Source organism: Bactrocera latifrons, unplaced genomic scaffold (assembly GCF_001853355.1).
Source record: "Bactrocera latifrons isolate USDA-ARS-PBARC rearing strain unplaced genomic scaffold, ASM185335v1 scaffold_0, whole genome shotgun sequence".
Classification (NCBI taxonomy): Eukaryota; Metazoa; Arthropoda; class Insecta; order Diptera; family Tephritidae; genus Bactrocera; species Bactrocera latifrons.
This window is the reverse complement of record NW_017534406.1, coordinates 1,059,591-1,081,233: the sequence shown is the minus strand read 5'-3', so window position 1 is coordinate 1,081,233 and position 21,643 is coordinate 1,059,591. Positions and strand designations below refer to the sequence as shown.

The following is a 21,643-nucleotide window of genomic DNA, read 5'->3' as shown; positions in this document are numbered from 1 at the left end:
TGTTATTTAATGTTATTTAAAACCTTTCTTAAAGTTTTTATATTGTTATTAATCTTAAAAAATGTTCAATATTTTCATTAAAAATCTTAATAAATGTGGCAACTCTGTCAAAAAATACTTTGAATTAAAAAAATTATTTGGATATATACGTACATATAATAACTGCGTAATATTACCACTGTTTTTATACTAAATTGTCAACTATTTAAAAACAATCAATTTGAAAAAACTAACAGTTAATTTTCTCCAGCCAAAAATGTATGTTTATTAAATGTGAAGTCAAGCGCCAAGTATTTTCCAAATGGCTGGATTTAAAAAACAAATTTGCAGTTTTACTTTTATCAATAGGTGGCAACTCTATTACTTTAAATAAAAAAATTATTGATTTGAAAGAATTGTACATATGTGTACATATATTTAATGTATTTTTAATTTGTTACTTAACATTTTTAGTTATATTTTTTCAATAGATGGCAGCTCTATTGCCTTAAATTAAAGAATATTTATTATAAAAGGATACATATATTCTATTTTATACTATAGTATTTTCGTTTTTTTTTTTTTAATATCTCTAAATAATTTTTAAAATGCCAAAATATTGAAAAAAAAACTTATTAACCGTTAGTTTTCTCCACATTTTGTTTCTAAAGCCACCAATTATGGCTTTTGCGAGTCTTAAAAACGTTGTGAAGCATGTAAGACTCATTGCATCGGCGCTGTGCTAAATTGTGCGTAGAATTGCGTGTTGCTAACTTTTTAGTTATTTTTGTTTTTACATTTGGATTGCATACTTTGCTGCATGCAACTTTCAAAACCAGTTGACCAAGTGGCCGCAATTTTTCGCACACTCATATGCTTGAAGGATTTTTTAATTAATTATTTCGCTATTATTGAGAGTTTTACCAGCTTTGTTAAGATTACTCAACGCATGCAAGCATATTATTGGCAAATTTGAGTTTTTTTCAAGCAACCAAGTCGATTAATATTAATAATTTAGATGCCGGAGCGATTTATTAGCATAGCGGTGGATTTTAGCTGTGCTAATTAGTAACTACAGATAGTTAACGGTTTCATAGCTGTACACAATAATAGCTGTATTTTTACATTGCTCGTTAATGTGATAGCTTGCAAGGTGGTGAGTGCTTTTAAAAATGTCTGAAGGTTACCACTTGTTAAAAATTTGTGATAATGTAAAAATATTAGTTTATGGTGTGGGTGTTTTATACATAAGCAAATCAATATGATTATTAAGAAAAAAATTTTGTAGTTGCCACCCTTATTATATTTACAAATAGTATACATACATACATAGGTATATACATACATATATGCATATGTTATAAAAATAAATCGTAAAAATTAATGAAATTAAATGCAGTAATTTAGCAAACTGTTATATATTGGAGTTGCCATATTTCCTAAAAATCATTGTTAAATAAAATATTTATGAAACGTAAAAGTTTATAAAATTAAATGGAATATTTTGACAACTGTTTAACGCAAATACAATTTTTTAGAGTTGCCATATGTTCCAAAATTACTGTTAAAGAAAAAGTAATATCAAATGTGCTGTATATGTACATACATATAAGTATATGGTTTCAAAAATCAAAAATTTTAGTTTATTTTTATTTATGGTTGCCCTTTTTTTTTAAATTTTTTAAGTGTTTATCCGGAAATTAAAAAAAAAAAAAAAACAATTTTGTATGAAATGAAATTTTTTAAAGAAATAATAATTGCCAAAATACATTGTGGCATTGCTATCTAAAGTTAAATACTAAAAAATCTTTCTAAATGTAATTTCGAAACTTTTTACATAGATAAAGCTGTAACCAGAATAGGGTTGTGACTAAAACTAATGTAATAATATTATTCGTATCTACGTAGGTATGTATTGCGGGTTAGTAAAAAGTTATTTTTAACAAAAATAAAATTTGAAGACGTTGCCACCTAAATACAAATTTACAAATTACTTAATTATTTTATAATTTGAGGCGTGAAGAAAGAAAGTTGCGAAATAAAAAGAAATTAAAAACACATAACTTCGCGACGTTGCCACCTGGTTTTAAATATAAACAAATATAAAAAACTATTTTAACCACTGGAAGTTGACTGTAAATTCAGAGTTTGCAAATTGTCTTGTAATTTTGCGAAAATATATGTTAACGGCGATGCCACCTGATTTATTTTAAAAATTTTAGCTACGGAAAGAAAGTTGCAAAATACATAAAAAAAACTAAAAACACATAACTTCGCGACGTTGCCACCTGGTTTTAAATAGAAAGCAACTATTATAAAAAATTATTTTAACTACAACAGCTTTCAACAAATATGTTTTATACATTTCCGCACCTACCCGGAAGTTCTGTCTACTAAACAAATTTACTAATTATTTTATTTTCAACAAACAAACAAAAAACACTCAAACATACTTATACCCATATATAGTACAACAGCGAGTAATCCAGCCATATACGCGCCTAAGCTACCAAAGTTCTTATGTAGGCATATCTCCATAAGTGGAGACATATGTATGTATGTATACAGCCTTTCCTTAAAAGGCAAATAGTCTTCAGTCGAGATCAGTAATTTTCTACCAAGCTGGCTACACTCGGTGCGCCTATGTGTGTCACGCGAGTCTTTACAGCTTAAATAGTGTTAGAAAAGGCCTCCATATAAATACCCTAGCGGCTGAAAGGTGCGTGATTTTCATATCGTCTGCAGCCAAGTAATTCGTTTATTTTTAAGCGTAACAAAACTATTTGCCTTCGGCATACTTTAGCATTTGCATGATATCATTTGCGTATGTTGTTGCTGTTGTTATTGTTGTTGACACGTTTTCACTAGCACAAATATTAGTTTAACTAATTTTAACATTTCGCTGTTAGGCTCTTTAATTTATATAATGAAACCAGTAAATAAGTATGTTTGTAAAAATAATGAAGAAGTAAGATTGGCGAACTCGGCAAATGGCCCTCAGAGTGGAACCTATTAGTAACCCATTACTAGCTCACTCTTTTCTCTTTTATTTTATTTTAGTTGTTCTTTTTTTTTTAATTACTGCCTGAGCGAGATTTCTCCTAAAGAGTATTCTTTAACTCTTTTGTTTGTTTTTAAATTCTAATGCTTAGCTTCACCACTTTCAATAGTTCCAAGAATATATGTATGTAGTATATATGGTATGCGTATATGTTTATATGTGAGTAGTTTCGAACTTTAATCCGAAAATTTAAAAGTAGATTTTCTTTGCTTTTTCAGTTTTCTTAAAATATATAGTTTAAAATCCACGAAGAAAGATATAAAGTTGTAAAATGTCTTAAACTTACTCATTTGTTTTGATTTTCTTTCCGGAATTGTGAAGCTTGTACTGAAAAGAGAAAAAAAAAATATTGTCTTGAAGTAAGTTACATTTTCACTTAATTTCTTGATTATAAAGAATAAAAAACTATATTAAATAAGAATAATAAAAATTTCAAATTTTGCCTAGAAATATAGTAGTTTTATTCTTATGGAACATATTTTTCTACAAAGTATTATATATTCAATAGCATACTTGACAATCAGTATCACCTAAAACAGTGATGCTAGCCTCTAATTCCGTAGTTTAAACTCCCTCAGATCAGTTTAAACTTTCACAAACATACATATATGTCTCATCAAAATAATTAGTTGTGCAAACTGAGAACAAGTTAATTTGAAAAATCTCTACCATATCAGGCTATACTGACCCCTCTGTGCCTGTGCTCAACGCGAATTTTAACATTTTCGGTGGCCTCAATTTGTATATCTCCGCAAGGGCATCATACCATAGGGCAAGACAAGTACACAAGAGGTGCTACATTGTTTCCCTGGTGTCTGGCTCAAGACATTTACTGTAATCTTGTTGATCTGACAGCCCCTTCTGTTAGCCGCACACCATTCTTGGCAATTTCGTCCACAACTTCATTGTGCTCGATGCCTTTGTGGCCCTTGTGTCAATTCAATTTAGACCGTCAGGTACCAATATTTACTTCCTGGTCAAAATTTCTATTATCTAATATATCTGTGTTCATGGCAGTTTGAACCTTTATGATAATAAAAAGGCTGAAGACTAGCTTTCTCAACAAATCCGAAACGGACAACTTGCGAAGCCAATTCTTAAGTGCTTCTGATTTCAGTCATCAACCTGATCTGATAAATATCCATAGTGAACTATTTACCAAGCATTCTGAAAAAGTCCCATTGAACATGTCAGATATATGTACATAAAGCTTAAAGTCCATTGAACTGCAAGCTCTTAGCAAAGCTCATATACATATGTACTCGCAATGATATATGTCCTAATTGCCCACTGTGCCCTTGGCACTAACGTGGTCAGGATTTTTTAAGACGCAACTTGTCAACGTTGCAATGTGGAAGATAATTTAGAAACATCAGGACACTTTCTCTTTACTGTCCCGCTTTGGCCAGACTAAGTGTGAAGCACTCGGTTGCCATACTTTCTATGGACCTGACTAATTTTCTGGAATTGATATTAGCAGCATAAATAAATTTTTGGCCAGTTCTAGGTCTTTTGTCCATATGCGGCGGTGTTTTGATCCACAGCTAGGAGTTCTGAGCATTGCAGCGGACAGGCGTTTTTGTACAAAAATACGTTACATAATTTAATGATTTTGATTACAAAGCTCCAATTTGATTTCATTAGTACTAGTTGGGCACTAGTTACTTGAAAGCTGATTAGAAAGGTTGTCAAAAGGTTCAATAACAGTGACTCAAAATTACTTTCACTAACTCAATTTGCTTTGGAATGGCTAATACGCTTAGCAAATAAGCAGCTGCTTTAGCCCAAACCATTTCAAAACCATTTCCAAAACAACAAAAAAGAAAGTGCTGCATATGAGCTTTGCTATCCAAAAGCTGCTTTCAGTCACGTTTTCATCTCCATTGGCATTGACATTGAGCGAACAAAATAGCAATGCTTTTGTTGGCAAACAGTAATTGTATTAACCGCACAAATGCATACATATATGTATATAGTATGTACATATGTTATTGCAATATTTGAATGTCATTATTGCAATCAATGTCAAATTATTTGTGGCTGACAAACGGTGGCAGGCTCCCATTTGGGCGTGCAAATGTGTGCTTGTGTGTGAATTTTTGAGTCTGCACTTGACTGTAGTTTGCACTTCATGTTCGCCATGGCATACTTGTGGCAACACAATAATAACAATAACAACAACAATATATTTAATTACATATATACATAGGTACATACAGTCTGACTGCGAAACATAACGCCTTTGGCCAAGGTTATTGCTGGGCAGGCCACCGTGCGTATGGAAAAGTCGTTACCGCAAATTTATGCTTACAAAAACAATAACAAGAAACAACAACGCTGGTATTGCAACAAAGCATGGGGGGATATTGAAAAATAGTAATTATAAAATGCATGCATAAATAACATGGCATTTAAGAGTAGCAAATTCCCATAATCATCATATTCGTAAGTGCAAACGTTTTACATTTCATTTTGACCTCAAACAGTGCACATCTTCCCAGACAGATTTTAGTTGTTGTTTGTACATTTTTGTTGTTTTTTTGCTTTGCTAATCTCATTATCTGCAACCTCAAGTAGGCGAGCGCTCACGTGTATTAATCCGCACAATGAAGTCATGCATAGCTCGTGTGCTTGTGTTTACTTTGGAGATTTATAAGATTTACATATATAATATAAATGAATATTAACACCTCTTTCAATTGACTACTATTTTATTTTTAGCAGAGTTATCACTGTTTGAGATTAGTGGTTTTTTAAACTTACGCTGCGATAATCGCCTTGGAAAATATATGCGAATAATAATGTTATAATTATTTTTTTTGTTAGCCCAAAACTTGGTCAATAAAACTCTTCCGAATTCGAGCGGCAGAAAACTTATCTTATTTAGGTCTCATTTTTAGAAGCACAAATTTTGTGAAATTAAAAAATAAAAATACATATTTTTTCATATTTCGAAAGCCTATAATTTTAATAATAATATACTAAAATTTTAGTCTGACATCTCTATTGGTTTTTGAGTTACAGCCTTTTAAAGTATTGTCGCTCTATTCTCTATATCAGCTTCATAAGGTCTAATGACCGTTTTTTAGCGCCGTTGAAGACCGTCTGTAACCCGTAAATATGAAATTTTTTTCTGAAAAAATTTATCGTACTTATAATTCTAAAATATGTCATATCAGTTAAGTGCCATACCATATTCTCAACTATTTCTCAATAGTGCTATAAGAATTTTTAACTTGTGACATAACCTCAATTAATCATTTTAGTTTCAGTAAGTAGCTATTCACAGTCATTGTTGAAAACCAACTTTTACAGTTTTTTTTACATGTTACCTTAAGGATATGTGCCTTTTGAAACCATTACAATACCACTAAGTTCCATTTTGCCTAGAAGTAAAACCCTTCATGTCTATCCGACATCAACACCACCCCATAATAACTTTATGGTATGTATGTCCTGTTGCTGGTGTTCCAAGACCTGAGTTGTTCTTCTAGGGTCCACTGATACAAACAATCCTTGAAGGAGCTGAATGGTCCGAGATAGCTTATGAGGATTGTGTTCTCAGCTGCCTCCGAACGGACCCACTCGTCTGCCTTTTCGATTTCTTTAATTCCTATATGGCTGGGTTTACAGATGATATAAACCGAGTTACCTATTGAGAGTATAGTTTTATCTGCTTGCATAATATAACACAGTGAGGCTATATATTATTGCTACGGGTAGACTTAATTTCCGGTTGGCTTCCGCTGCCCTCTAGAAGGTTTATGAACTTGCTGATTAGAGCAGAAGTCCACGAGGCAGCTTCTGTTTACCAAAAAATTTAGGCCTGAAAGACTGAATTGTAATCACTCCTGTTTCTATTTAACACTTTATACCCGTCGTTAAATATGTAAATCTCGCTGTTGGAACTGCCGATCACAAAACCATTGGTCCCTTCCACCATTCCAGTCATTACAATTATTATTAAAAAAAAAAAAATTCGATTTTTGGCTCTTTAAGTATGTAGTTATCACATTTAAAAATTTGTAATTTAAATAAAGTAATCACTGCAATTATTAATCATTATTTAAAATACTTGAATGCTCTGCCATGGTTGGCAATAATTTTATTTCATCCACTCAAGGACATCCGGTTGGCTTAACTCTTGTTGTTGTTTATTTTTGTAATATTTTAGTATTAATAATGCATTTTGGAGTATTTTCAATTCTCCTACGCCAAAGTAATCAAGCGATAATTTATGCCAACTTAAAGATTCACATAGCTTCTTTATGAATTCTGCATAACTTACACTTTTATCGCAGCTTGGCATCTGCAGCCATTTAAAAGGGCTGATTTCGAAAAAAATATTATATAAAATTTATGGGGTGTAAAACGTAATAATGCACACACGTAATCACAGTCGTAAATGCAGCGAAGGTGTCAGTAAATGAGCGTCAATGACGAAGAGCTGTGACAGTCGACAGGCTGTAGGGCAATCAAAGCGGCAAAGCGATTACCGCAGATGAGCATTTTTACAACTTCAGCTTTTACAGACTGTGCAGACAAACATACATATGCGCTTATATGTATGTGTTTATACATTTATACAAGTATGGAAAGAATATTTATGCACGTGAAAGTCAACTGTTGTTGGTACATAGCTACAATAAATAGCTATAATTAGGTGTTGGCAATGCTGCCTTTAGGAGAAATCAGATAAATGTCCGTGCGGTCTAATGTGTCAATGCACTTCATCTTGTTCTTGTTAAAGAAGAATTTTTTTTGGTGAACTTTTTCCACGCAACTATTTTTATCACAGAGGTATTGAATTGCATTGCATTACATTTTTCTTACCACTGCTCAAATGGATGGTAATTTGCCATAAAATTAAAGTAATTTTTCTTAACAAAAAATGTTCAACACAAAATTGAGTACATAAAAGCTGTCTTCGATACTTGAAAAAACAACTTATTTAATAAAAATAATAATTAATTAAAAGTATTGTTAGTATGTACTTAATTTATTAATAATCATATAATTAAAATATAATCATATTTCAGGCAGATGTGTATAAGAGACAGGTTTGACTCACATTGAATCAAACAAGGTGCTTTCCAAAGTACTAAAAAAAAAAAACAAACACAACAAATGGCTTTTTCGGCAAAAACAATTTATCTTCTTCAAAATGGTCTCCTTCTGCTTCAACACAGCTTTTTGCANTGAATTAAAAAACGCAGAAAAAAATTTTACTATAAATCTTTTCTCTATTTTCTTCCTTTACAGTTTACATCAACATCATCAAAAAATCTCCGAAAAACTTTTATTAAACATAAATTTTTAAAAACTTGAAAAAACAAAACACAAAACTAAACAAAATGGGCGAGCGACGTGGTACAAAAGCTTTGGAATTATGGTGCAGACGCATGACTGAGGGCTATCCAGGTGTCAAAATCGATAATATGACCACATCATGGCGAGATGGTTTGGCATTTTGCGCTATGATACATCACTTCCGCCCAGATTTAATGTAAGTTTCTATAAGATATTTCAATTGTTAGCAAAAAAAAAAAGAAAATATTTGTTTGAAGACTATATATTCGCTACACAGTTATTGAAAGAAAGGTTTTAATGTCAAGTTTGAAATACCATATACAGAAGCCGTAAAAAGGAAAGTCTTTTTTTCTTTAAATAAAATATAATTATATTAAACGACAATGCACTTAAATTCAAAACTCTTTTCTAAACATTATCTTTAGACATTTTTACTTTCTTTTTAAAAATATATATAAATAAATATGTACATATATCGGATTAAAGGCTTATGCAAATAAATTTTGATAATAACAACTTTTTCTAAATTACAATAATAATACGCTATGACACTGACATAATGCTAGTAGGCAAACTAAGTCGGCAATTATTGTAGAATTAGCTGAAGAATTAATGGAAAGTGGATTATATACAAATATGAAAGCAAAATGCTAATCGATAAAGAATAGCTACCCTGTCGGAAATTTGATGCAAGCTATTAAATGTCAGAGTGAGCTTCGAATATACAATTTAAAAATTTTTGTGAAAGCTTCTGTCAGCGAAAGCTTTAATGAAAATCTTTTGAAAGTCAAGGTATGCAGTTTTGTACAGGAATTTTACAGGCAATGGATGTCAGAGTAAACTTCGAAAACTTCTGTGTACAAAAGCTTTTGTGTGAAAGCTTCTGTGAGCGAGAGCTTTTGTGTGAAAGCTTTAATGTAAATTTTTTTTTAAAGGTTAGTATCAATTAAAAAAATAATAGAAAGCGTATGCAAATAGAAAACTTCAAGCAAAACAAACATTAATAGCCTGGACAATTTCATACAGAAAATTGAAAATGTGAAAGCTTTTATAAAATCTGAAAAGAATGAAAGGCCCAAATTTAAGCACCAGAAAATCATATAATACTTTAGTACTAAAAAAAATTTTTTTGGAACGAATAGAAATTAATAAAAAATTTCAAAACCGCAAAAATTAAAAATGTTTGAAAATTTCTTAAACCATTGTTAATAAAAAAATGTTTTCGTTACGTATATATATATTACATAACCAATATTTAAAACATAATTCATAATTACATTTAAAAAAAATTTTTCAAATTTAAAAAACCCAATATTCAAAAATTTCTTTAAAAATGTTTAGTAAGTCCTCATACCGGAACAAATTTTTCTGGTAAAAATTGGGATCGGTGGTCATCTCATTAGCAGGAGTTTGGACCTTGTAGAACAGTTTGGAATTTATAAAGCAGTTTACATTTGTCAAAATGACATTCTCCTCTGTCAACTTCGCTCCCTCTCTAACTACGAACTAATATCTCCACATGGAACATTTTTCGTTTTTTAAAATAAACGTAAATTCGAAGCGCATAAACCTACTTCCAATTGGTTTAAAATTTTTAACGATAAAGGTCAAAGAACCTGGCTTTGCTACAATCCAAACAATGTACCATATACATATGTACTTATGTATGTGTGTATGCGTGCATGTAAATATGTAATCACGCAACAATCGAGCTGACGAGCACGCAATGCATACGAAATTAGTAGTTAGAAAGGCCATTGTAATAAAAACGTCTATATATACCGATGAGCTTTGCTCTTTTTTTGTCTAAAATGTAGTGTTGTTGCTTTTATTTGTATAGCTGCGTTTAACCGTATGACAGCTTTTAATATCCAGATAGTAGTTTCAGAAGTTTCAGTCATTTAATACCGCTACTTATGCATATACATACAAACAAACAAACACATACGTACATACAAGCACACACATACTTACATACACGTGTATGTTTGTATGTATTTATGCATATTTCCTATGTGCTTTGACAACAGAAAGTCGGTAGACGAGTTGCCGGCAGCTACACCAAACAATAATAATTATAATCACAACAGTGTTACCGGTTTTTATGACAAATTTGGCTTAGATCGCTTTATAGCGGCATTTTCCGTTTGACATAAAAGAACAACGAAAAAGCACAAAGTCAAATAAAACAGTTTTGTTTAGATTTGTAGATGCGACATGAAGCTAAACATACTCAGATATGTAGATATGTACATATATCTACATACGAGGTGTGTTCAAAAAGTATCGCGAATTTTGTGTTTTTTCAAAAATTATTAATTTTTTTCATGAATATCTATTTTGTCCCCTTCAAAGTAATCCCCATGGGATATTATACACTTGTGCCAACGGTTTTTCCAATCTTCGAAGCACTTCAAAAAATTTTTTTTTTATCTTCTTCAGCTCCGCGAAGTCTTTATCTCGTCAAGAGAAGCATAACGTCGTCCTTTCATGGGCCTCTTCAGTTTAGGGAACAAGAAAAAGCCACAATGGGCCAGATCTGGGGAATACGGTGGCTGCGGCATCATTAGTGTGTTGTTTTTGACCAAAAAGTCGCGCACAGGCAACGAAGTGTGAGCAGGGGCGTTATCGTGGGACAAAAGCCAATTTTTGTCACATCTTCTCGGCCTTCTGAGAACATTTTGTACCACCTATAAACGTTACTTCGGTCCAAGGTATCTTCTCCGTATGCCACAGTCTACCACAAAATTTGATACAGGTTCTTTGATCCATTTTTTTGAATAGGTAAAAATCGAAGACGATCCAAAACACTTGCAAGCAAAGCAGCTGTCAACACTTGAATGAACATTCAAAATGGCCGAACTTGTCGGCATAAGTGAGACACATGAGTACCAACATAACGCCACAAAAAATTCGAAATTCGAATATACGTAACCCGCGAAAATTCAAAATWCGCGATACTTTTTGAACACACCTCGTATGTATGCACGCAAGTAAACGAATTAAAAGCCCGAGGTAACCACACTGTCAAAGCAGGTTTTTCTCTAGGTCACATTCTAAAATTTAATATAAAATTAAGCAAATCTCCTAAACTCTTTGCCATTGTACGCCGAAATTAAAAGCATTTTTTCGTGCAAATAATAATGATGAAAACAATTGTCATACTAAAAAGCAAATATTATTTTACAACACCAATGAAAAAGATTAAAGCTTTTCACGTAACGAAAAATCATAATTTACAAACAAAATATATTTTTGTGCAGAGTTTTGACATTAGTAAATGCCTATCAAATCGTCTAATTATATTCGGTTCCAAGTTGGGCAGTGTTAAAAATGTACTCAAAACTCGATTTATGAGAGCATCCGCTCAGTGCTCACAAGTTTTCAAAGGACGAAAAATAACTGATATAAATTAAATAAACTGGCAGAATAAAATATCGGCTCCCGAAGCTCCAATATAATGGAAGAACTAGCGCTGAAACTAGCCCATTTTCGCTATGCAACACTCATGAGTCGTATTAAGCCATCAGTCATTCAACTTTATTATGAACATTCATGACGCGTAAAAAATGTTTTTCGCGCGCTTCGCTCAACTTATGGTCTTCATAATCATTTATCTTGAGACGCAGTGAAGAATATATAGCAGCCGTAGCTGAGAGTGTGCTCGGCGGCCATGGAGAGTTGATTCGGCGCCGTTTGCAGCAACTCGGACTGCCGTATAGAACGTCTTGGCGCATTTTAAGACGAGAACTGCTCGATTTTCCCAGGCGTCATCGCTTCGCTCTATGTGCTTTTAAAAAGTTCCAAGAAGATCCGACGTTTTCGAGCCAAATTTTGTTTCAGTAATGAGTCCCATTTTTCGCTGAAGAAATTCAGGTTTTAATTAAGATGTCTAAAATTGAAGCTCATGATCTCGACGACATTTGGTTTTAGTAAGACGACCCCACTTCTCACACATCGCATCAATCAATGGATTTATTGAGATAACACTTCGGTGAGCAGATGATTTCACGTTTTGAGCTGGTCGATTGGTAACCAAGATCGTTTAATATCACACCGTTAGACATTTTCGCTTATTGATATGTAAAGTCTAAAGTTTATAAAGTCAGTTACCAGTCGAAATACTTGAACGAGTCATCGAAAAATGGACTCAAGAGACTCTGCAAAAAATAAATAATATTTGAAGTTTCTGCGTTTTTTCTTTAAAACAGTAGGGAACGTCGAAAACCTTTTTACTTGTCGTCGATTTCATATTCCATGGAATGTTCCGTTCTACATTACCTGTTTGGCCCACATTGAATCATACAAGGTGCTTTCGAAAGTACTGACCTTACAAAAAAAAAAAAAAAAAAACAAACACAACAAATGGCTTTTTCGGCAAAAACAATTTATCTTCTTCAAAATGGTCTCCTTCTGCTTCAACACAGCTTTTTGCANAAAAAAAAAAAACAAACACAACAAATGGCTTTTTCGGCAAAAACAATTTATCTTCTTCAAAATGGTCTCCTTCTGCTTCAACACAGCTTTTTGCACAGTCCAAAAGCATGTCGAACGAGTTTTTAAGGTCTGCATAACGCTTTCCTTTCATGGGCAAATGCATTTTGGCGAAAAGGAAGAAGTTGCACGGTGCCATATCAGGTGAATACGGGGAATGTTTAATGGTTAAAATGTGATTTTTGGTCAAAAACACGGTCACAAGCGTCGATCGATGAGATGGATTCTGAGCAATTTTTGGTCGTCAGTCAATTTGTGGGTCAAACGCGCACACACCTTTCTTTAACCCAAAAGTTCAGTCAAAATGCTATAAATCGATGTTTTGGAGATGTTTAATTCCATTTCCAAGAATTTCAATGATGATTTCGTCTAATTTTTGATGAATTCACGCACCGTTTCGATGGAATTTCCGGTGAACACGCATTTTGATTAGCCCCCATGTTGATCGTCATTTATCTCCTCACGACCACTTTGAAAACGTTGAAACCTCTCGTGCACACTGCTACGGGATAGACAATCGTCGCCATAAACTTGTTTCATCAATGGAAACGTTTCGGTAAAAGTTTTACCAATTTTAAAACAAAATTTAATGTTGTCTCTGCTCATTTCGCACCGATAACACAAACGTACTGACATTTAAAACGCAATAACTTCACCTCCAATGGATGAAAGGTCATGAAATTCTCACTGGTCAATCGATAAAGATAGCAAATTCTAACACATCAGTATACATATGGATGGCGCCACCAGATTCAAAAAGTCGTGTCTACTTTGAAAAGTGCCCTGTATATCTTGCTGAGAATACTCGCATATATTAGAGGATTTTTGATTTAGATTCCCTAGTCAATGCGAGGTATACTTGTTTTAGGATTGGATTTACTATTATAAGTTTATTTTCATCCGCTTGGCCTACTATCTTTGTTAAACAGAACTGTTATAATTTTCACAAGTTCATATTCAACCAAAGAAATCAAGAATCTCTTAAAGATATTTTATCACCTTTATAGACAAATAATTGAAAGGAATTACGCCCATCGGCCATATACCCCAGGTGTGGTTCTCGCAAACTGTTTCCTCTTTCCCAGACTAAAAAAGTGATTCGAAGGATTTCACTCAAATGAGGCAGTCAAAATAAAAACGAACGTGTAGGTAAACTTAAAACTATTGAACTGGTATTGAAATCTCTGAAGATCGTTGCAACAAAGAACTTACTTAATATAGATATTATCTAAAAGTATAAAGCCATATAAGAATTAAAGAAATACATATTTTATTATTATATAAAAGGCTGCTTAGCTTAGTGTACATACTATATAGAAACATCTGACTGACAAATCGCATGTTGAATTGTTCTACTTCAACATTTTAAACTGTAATTAATAGTAATTTGTCTTTGTTCGCATTAAACGCTATTGTCTGGCATAACGTTTTCACACATACATATGTATGTATTGTTTTAACTACTATTTGCGCCGGTCCACGGATATAGTCATTATAAACGCGTGGCTTTGTGCATTTATTTTCAACTCCATTTCCATTTCTATTCATTCGTTCGAACACCTTGTAATGTACTACAGTTGTTTGTTGTTGCTGCGTGCACTAAAAGCGACATTACTATTTCGGGCGGCTCACTCCCATGCCTTACCGAGCGCTATTATTGTATTTCACTTATGATTTCCGGTTTCCTGTAATTRTAATGCACTAACAGCACAACAACAACAACGAAATAAATTGGAGCAATAATACAAAAAACAATAAAGGCGTAACTAAAAGTTGAGGGGGAAATTAATCATTTCAAGCGCTGCTGGTGAGGCGTCCACGGGCAAAGAGGATCGTAGTGGCGAGAGGCTGCGTAGACGCTAATGAACCAGTCAAATAGCTGAAAATATTTGTTTTGTTATTGTTGTAGCGTTGCTTTGTCTTAAACAGTTAATGCACTACAACAACACACAGATATCAAACAAATAAACCAAATAAATTTATTAGATGAATATCAATTTGCGGCAACAACCACTCCAGTTGATGATTGGCTGCGCGGGTCACTAATGGTTAGACAGCTGAATTTATAATTCGAGAAATCAAGATCTAGAAGTAAACAAAAYCAAAACAAAAAATAAATAAATAACGAAACAGCCTTGTCAAGGTCTCTCAGTTTAGATAGAGTGGTATGCACTTCGATTTATGTATATTTGTTATAATGTATGTGCATTAATATATATGTATGTATATTTGTCTGCCCCGCTGATCTCTGACATTTTTGATTTAGCTGCGGTAATTCTAGCTCTTGCCAATATTTCGTTATTGAACTCGCATTTTTCATTTGATTTATCAAAAGTTGTGCGACCAGCTGCAGCGGCGCGTTTTCGTTAACTTTCCGTTTTGTCTATTTGCGGTCATAGCCGTTTAGGCGCTCAGCTGGCAGCTGCAAATATTTCGTTGCCTAAACGCTGTGCGTGCCGCCGCAGGTGTCGATACATTTTTTACTCGACAAATTTAATTTGTTGCACTTTCATGATGTCAATTGAAATTAATTGCAAATTTTTCATAATTTTTTTCTTTTTTCAAAAATTTTTTTCTTTTTTAAAAAGTGTTTAGAATTTGAAATTCCTCGCAAAAGTCCGTATGTAAATTTTCGTAACATAAATTCACCAGTAATTCCAGCTACGCATTTCTAAACTAGTGCGGAACTAATCTATTATGGAACTGAATTGGTTTTCCTTCGATTTTAGCACAAGCCTACAAAGCAATACCGACCGTGTACACAAAGTCGGGAACAATTGATTTTAGTAATCTAGAATCTATGTATAATTTGAATAGTAATCTAGAAACAAGTTAAATCATCGAAGAAACAGTCTCTGGTCGTACAAAGTCTGGATTAGTTATTGCAAAGGAAGAACGCTTGTTATGAGGATATCCATCATTGAAGTCGTTATGAAAATATTAAGTGATTTAATTTTGTAGATTTTATTTGATTTCTGAACCTCAATATCGAAAAATTCTAACCAGGAGACGAAAAAGTGCTGCTATACTACTGTGGGTAAAAAATAGTAAGACTTTTAAATTTTTACTGGGGCCGGCATCTTTGAAATATCGGAAGAATCAGTGAAAACCATTTTGAAAAATCTGGAAGACAAGATAGCATGAGCATAGACTCACCCATACTGCAATCCTTTATACACCAGTTCTGAAACAGTCATAAAATGGATAATACTTTGCCGAGCTGTCTTTCTTTTTTGCCGCTGTCATTTTACATACTTACATACATATACACATATTGCAGATATGTAGTATGTGCATATGTGACAATAATTTAAGCGAAATTGCTTGAAGCAATTATATTTCTCTCATAATTAACTGCGAACTGTGACACCCACTTCAGAGCAGCCGAAAGCATTTATTTTCAGCATTCAAGCCGCTTATTTTATAATTTGAAAATTATTTTGAAATAAAAATTTTTTGCGGTTTTGCCAAAGTAGCTCTTAATGACATGTTTGTATTAAATTATGCATAATTTGTTGGGTGACAATATAAGTTAGTACTTTGTATGACAACATGCTTGATAGAAATGATGTCACCAAAAAATACAGAATCTGCTATTATACAGAACTAAGAATAATTCTAATAAAAATAAAAATTATTAAAACATTAGCATTTCTGAAGTTACTAAAAGGAAACAGAAAATTGCCCAGTCTTGTATCGTCTCCGATTATATGAAATTTAAAATGCTTAGAATTCTCAATAATATTCCAATAACAAATTTTCTTCAATTTTTTTTTTAAAAAAGCTTATAATTTCATCTCTGATATTTTTGTAAACTTAAATGAACGTCAGACAATTGTAGCACTCCTTCCTTGAAAAATTTATTAAACTAGGGGCAGATTTCAGACATGTTTGATACGAAGGCGTATCTACTAAGGATAGTTTCTCTACCCATTTTATAAAGATTTTTTTCTCACTGTAGAAGATACCTATGTAAAGTTAATCGAACCTTTTATAAACTTAATGAATGGGAAACCTATATCTCTCTTTTAGGGATCAGATGATTCTACATTTTGTTAGGCCGACCTTATTATACTCGTTAACATATGTATGATTAATACTGTATTGTCATTGTTTCTTTCTCCAATCTGCAGTGAATTTGACAAACTCAACAAAGCCGATGTGTATTACAACAATGAATTGGCCTTCACCACTGCGGAGAAATATTTGGGAATCCCTGCCTTATTGGATGCGGTCGATATGGCCACTTATGAAGTGCCCGACAGATTATCAATACTCACTTATCTGTCACAATTCTATCAAGTATTTGCCGCACAAGGTAAGTGGAAAACATGAATATGCTTATGTATATCACATTTATATCCGTGTTAAAAACTATAGTACTTATTTATGGTTTTTGGATTTTTAAGTTAGGTTCGAAAAACATATGTGTATGAGGAATTTATTTCAAAAAGTAAGATACATGATCATAAAATGATCCAACATTCACATTGGTCGTTTAATTTTCAGTTTTCACCTTTAGAAGAAGCAGTACCTCTGCCAAGTTCCTTACTATAGAAACCAAAAACCGATCGGAAAAAAAACTTAAACGACGGTGCAACCAAGAACTGTAGATGACCGCCGTCGTATATATTTAACAATATTTTAGACGATATCGCTTTTTAGTAAACCTGCCGATTTGGAGGAGGAGACTATATTTTTTTTATAAAGTAGTGCGAAATTTGGCCTACAGTGGACTTGCCGCTCAAATTTTATCTTGGACGATTTTTTTTTTTTTTGTTTCCAAAGCAAGAAAAATTTTCTAAAGCTAAGGAGATTTAAAAGTCGTTATTGAATTAATCTAATAAATTAAAGTATCACCCTCTTTATTTTTTAGATTAATTGAGAAAAAGCAAAACTTAAAAACAAAAAAAAAAATTGTGAAAAGTAGGGATGTCTGAAATTTTATTTAATAAAAAATCGATATTTTTTAATTTGTATTAAATAAATTTTGGTTGAGAAAAGAGTCTACAACTTTGCTTCCGCAGTTTTCCTATAATCGATTAAATCGTTTTATAACGATCTTCGACATGTGTGTCAACATTAACCCAACAAAATGTTTGTAGAGATCTATTCGCATCCCAAACTTATTCTCAACTGAAAATGTCACTTTTTGAGCCGAATTCTTGAAATTTTGCTAATTTTTTGATTCCAAGAAAAGTGCGGCTGAGGACCCGTCCATGCTTTACTGAGGCGCACACATACGTATGTATATAGATAATACTATTACTCTACTACTACCAATCTATATGATTTCTATTAAGTGTTAAAAAAAATGCGGAATTTTTGTAAAGCAACTAGTGTTAGTTTACAAAAAAACAAAAAAAAAAAAAACAAAAACATGGATGAGAAAGCATTTCGTATGTTAATTAAGCATTGCTTTTTGAGGAAATAAGGGAAAACACTTTTGGACCTTTTTTATACAATAACGCCTTAAATTTACAAAAAAAAAAAAAAATTATTTAATTTTTAATTTATAAAATTTTTAGCAACATTTTTGATAAAAAAATTGGTTTAGTTTAAATAGTCTTATACAAAAAAACCTTTAGTTTTTAAATTATTAAATTTTGTTCAAAAAAATTTTTCATTTTTAAACAAAAAAAAATTATTCTATAATCAACTGGCTATCTAACTTTCCTCATATGTGTGTCTGTATGTGTGAATGCACTGAGCGCATCGTGCGTGCTTCTAGCCATTAAAATTCTCCCCAACCATACATACTTACATACGTATTAATACAGCATGGCCCCTTCACTGTTCAATTAAAAATAACGCCTCACATTACCCCACTAACCGTGCAATGCCCCCAATTGTCAGTGTAACGCTTTCCGCTTGCCGGTTGCCAGTTGCCGCTTAGCCAAACTGCCTTTGGAGCAATACTCCACAGCGCTAACTAAAGAGTTACTTGTATGCAGTTTGTAACGACAAAAAACAAAAAACAAAAAAAAAAAAAATAAGAAAAAAAAACCAACTTCGTAGGAATAAAATTAATCAAACGCTTCAGCGCATGCGCAGGCAGCGTAACTGACTGCAACTGTAAATTGTTAATTGCTTGCACCAGTAGAAACAACGCCGCCAACGATTACCGTGCCAATATAAGCAACAACAACAACAATGGTAATAGCAAAAACAATGATAACAACAACAACCATGACAAAGTCTAACAACAGCTAACAACAACAATACGCAAAGGCGTACCAAAACCACAAAATACAACAATAACGCCAAGAGAGAAGCTAACAAACTCTTTGCCTTGCTATAAAAGTAGATTAGCACAAAATCATAATAAAATTTGCCCGCACTTTCCCTCGCCGCGCACCAAAATGCATTTTTCACTCGGCGCGCGCACAAACGATGTTGCTAGCGTTGTTGTTGTTGATTTTTTGCACTCATTCGTGTACTATAAATCGAGAGCATGTTTTGGTGGAAAGCGCTGATAAATGGACGCAGCGAGGTACTCAAGCGTTACCCTTTTAGCCAACCGACAATTTCAATTTAGCTTTAAAATAAAAAAATTCAAAAAAAAGTTACAAATATATAAAAGTTACAAGTATATATATATAAAAAAAAGAACTATGAAAAAAAAAATACTTAAAAAAATAAAAAAAAAGTATTGAAAATAATTACTTATCTACAAATAGGGCGTTGTTGCTGCTTTGTGGCATCGCCATTGTATTATTTGTACATAACGGTACTCCACCATAAAGCGGAAATAATGCATTGTATTCGAAGTTAATGCGCAGCTCTTCGAAGTCAACTAAGTTTGTGCTAACGAAAGTGGATTTAGCGCTAAATATTGCTATACAGCAAGCTACCTACACAAATATGTCTGTATGTATTTAAAATGTTTTCTCATTTTTTTATTTAAACACCACTAAAGTATATAAAGCGCATAATGCTTCAATTGCCAGTTGCTTAGTTGTCTTCATTATGTGTCGGAAGCACCACAGTTTAGAAATGCTTTTGCCTATATAATTACAAAACACTTAGCTTCATACTTATTTAAAACTTGAAATTGAAAATTATTACTTTTTGTTACAAATTATAGTAGCGCATCAATAATTTCAGCAAAAACTTTGCTCTAAATCTGTCAAGGTCTTGCAGCGCTTTGTTATTATTGTTGCTTAAAGATAATAGAGTGGGCATAACTTTAAATCGAAACACTCTTTCTTTCATTTACGCAAATTTTTAATAATATACCTTGTGTCCGGTTTGTGGTGAAATACGTTATAACAAAATTTTTTTTTTTTGTATTTATATTATATTTTATATATACATATTTTTCAATACCTTTTTAGTTTCCTTCATTCCTATCATTAAAACCTTGTCGCAATGACTTTGTAGCGAAAAAATTATACCAAAATTAATTTATTTGTTATAAACAGGTGGCAACACCGAAATTATGTTTTATTATAATAATTCGTAAATGTAATAATTTCAATTATAAACCTATTTTATAAATTTTCTATTAAATTACTGTTTGGTTTAGAAAAAGGTGGCAACTCCGTTCTAAAGTAGATTGGTTTCAAGGCTTCAGATTTTCAAAGCATATTCAAGCTTACAGCCACACTTTCCAGTATATTCTCAAGTTTTTATCTATTGGCTATTCTATATGATTTTTATTTTGATCAGATGGGGCTTTAGCAAGAAGTGGTGTCTTTCGGTGGCACCAAGCTTTTTTGGAGTGCCGGGAAGAGTTCGTTGATGAATGAGCAAATCCAAAGTGAAAACGATGCTCATTGCCTTTTTTGACAACAGAGGCATCATCCACCATAAATTTGTTCCTCCTGGACAAATCGTCAATGCCAAGTTTTACGTGGAAGTCCTCAAGAGACTCAAAGAAGAGTCTATCGGGTCCGACAACACATCGTAGTCGATTGGATAACACATCACATCGTCTTTCTTATGAACAGCTACCTAACCAACGACCATACGCAGCCGCCCTAAAGCCCAGATGTGGCCCCCCAAACTTTTTTGTTTACTTGCCTGCAAAAGCTCATGAAAGGCAAGCATTTTGAGACGACAGAGTAGATCCAAGCAGCACGTACCACGACTCTCAAGGCTGTTCCAGAGAATCCCTTCCGTAAAGCCTTAAATGCGCTGGCAGCGCTGTATCGGCACAGAAGGTGCCTTTTTTGAAAGCTTTTAAAGAATTGTAACGATTGGTGCAATAATTTTTTTTTCTAAATCGAATCAGTCCTATTGCTTTCCAGGCAAACCCTGTATACATGATTACAATGATGAGAAAAGTTGAAATCCGAGTCTGTCTTTCCGTTCGTCTATGCAAGCTGTAACTTGCGTTAAAATTGAGATATCATGATATCTAAAATACCTTTATTCGACTTCATTTTATCCAAAGCAAATTAGTTTGAACGCAGAAATTTAGTTTTAGTTAGTGTTTCGGCAAAAATATTTTGATTCATAAACTTTTTATGAACTCTAACCAAAACTATTGCGCAATATTTCACAATTACTGTTAATAAGCGAATTTTCCACGGCACCTCGACGGGAGTCAAACTAACAACAACAATGAAGCTTCCAAGGGAGTTGTGTAATGAAAGCGACAGCTGAGCGAAAACTTTGTATACGCAACAAGTTGTGTTGCAAGAAGGAGGCACACACACATTTGTTACAGGTGCATACGTATACATATATACTTATATACGTACTTATATATGTGTATGTACATATGTATATAAATATGTGTGACAACTTAGCGCCAAGGAAAACTCATTATCGCCTCAACAGCCCTTCACTGCC

The 21,643-nt window shown here is 32.9% G+C and overlaps 1 protein-coding gene across 2 annotated transcripts in view; it reads left to right on the top strand.

The window, feature by feature from the left end:
- The window catches only part of LOC108972126 (MICAL-like protein 1), a 139,908-nt gene that overhangs the window by 49,049 nt on the left and 69,216 nt on the right, over positions 1 to 21,643 (top strand). For both annotated transcript variants that reach the window (XM_018938723.1, XM_018938653.1), the window contains exons 3-4: positions 8,303 to 8,546; positions 16,978 to 17,162. In XM_018938723.1, the coding sequence (XP_018794268.1) occupies positions 8,395 to 8,546; positions 16,978 to 17,162 (337 nt within the window). In that variant the 5' untranslated portion in view covers positions 8,303 to 8,394. The remainder of the gene's footprint in view (positions 1 to 8,302; positions 8,547 to 16,977; positions 17,163 to 21,643) is intronic.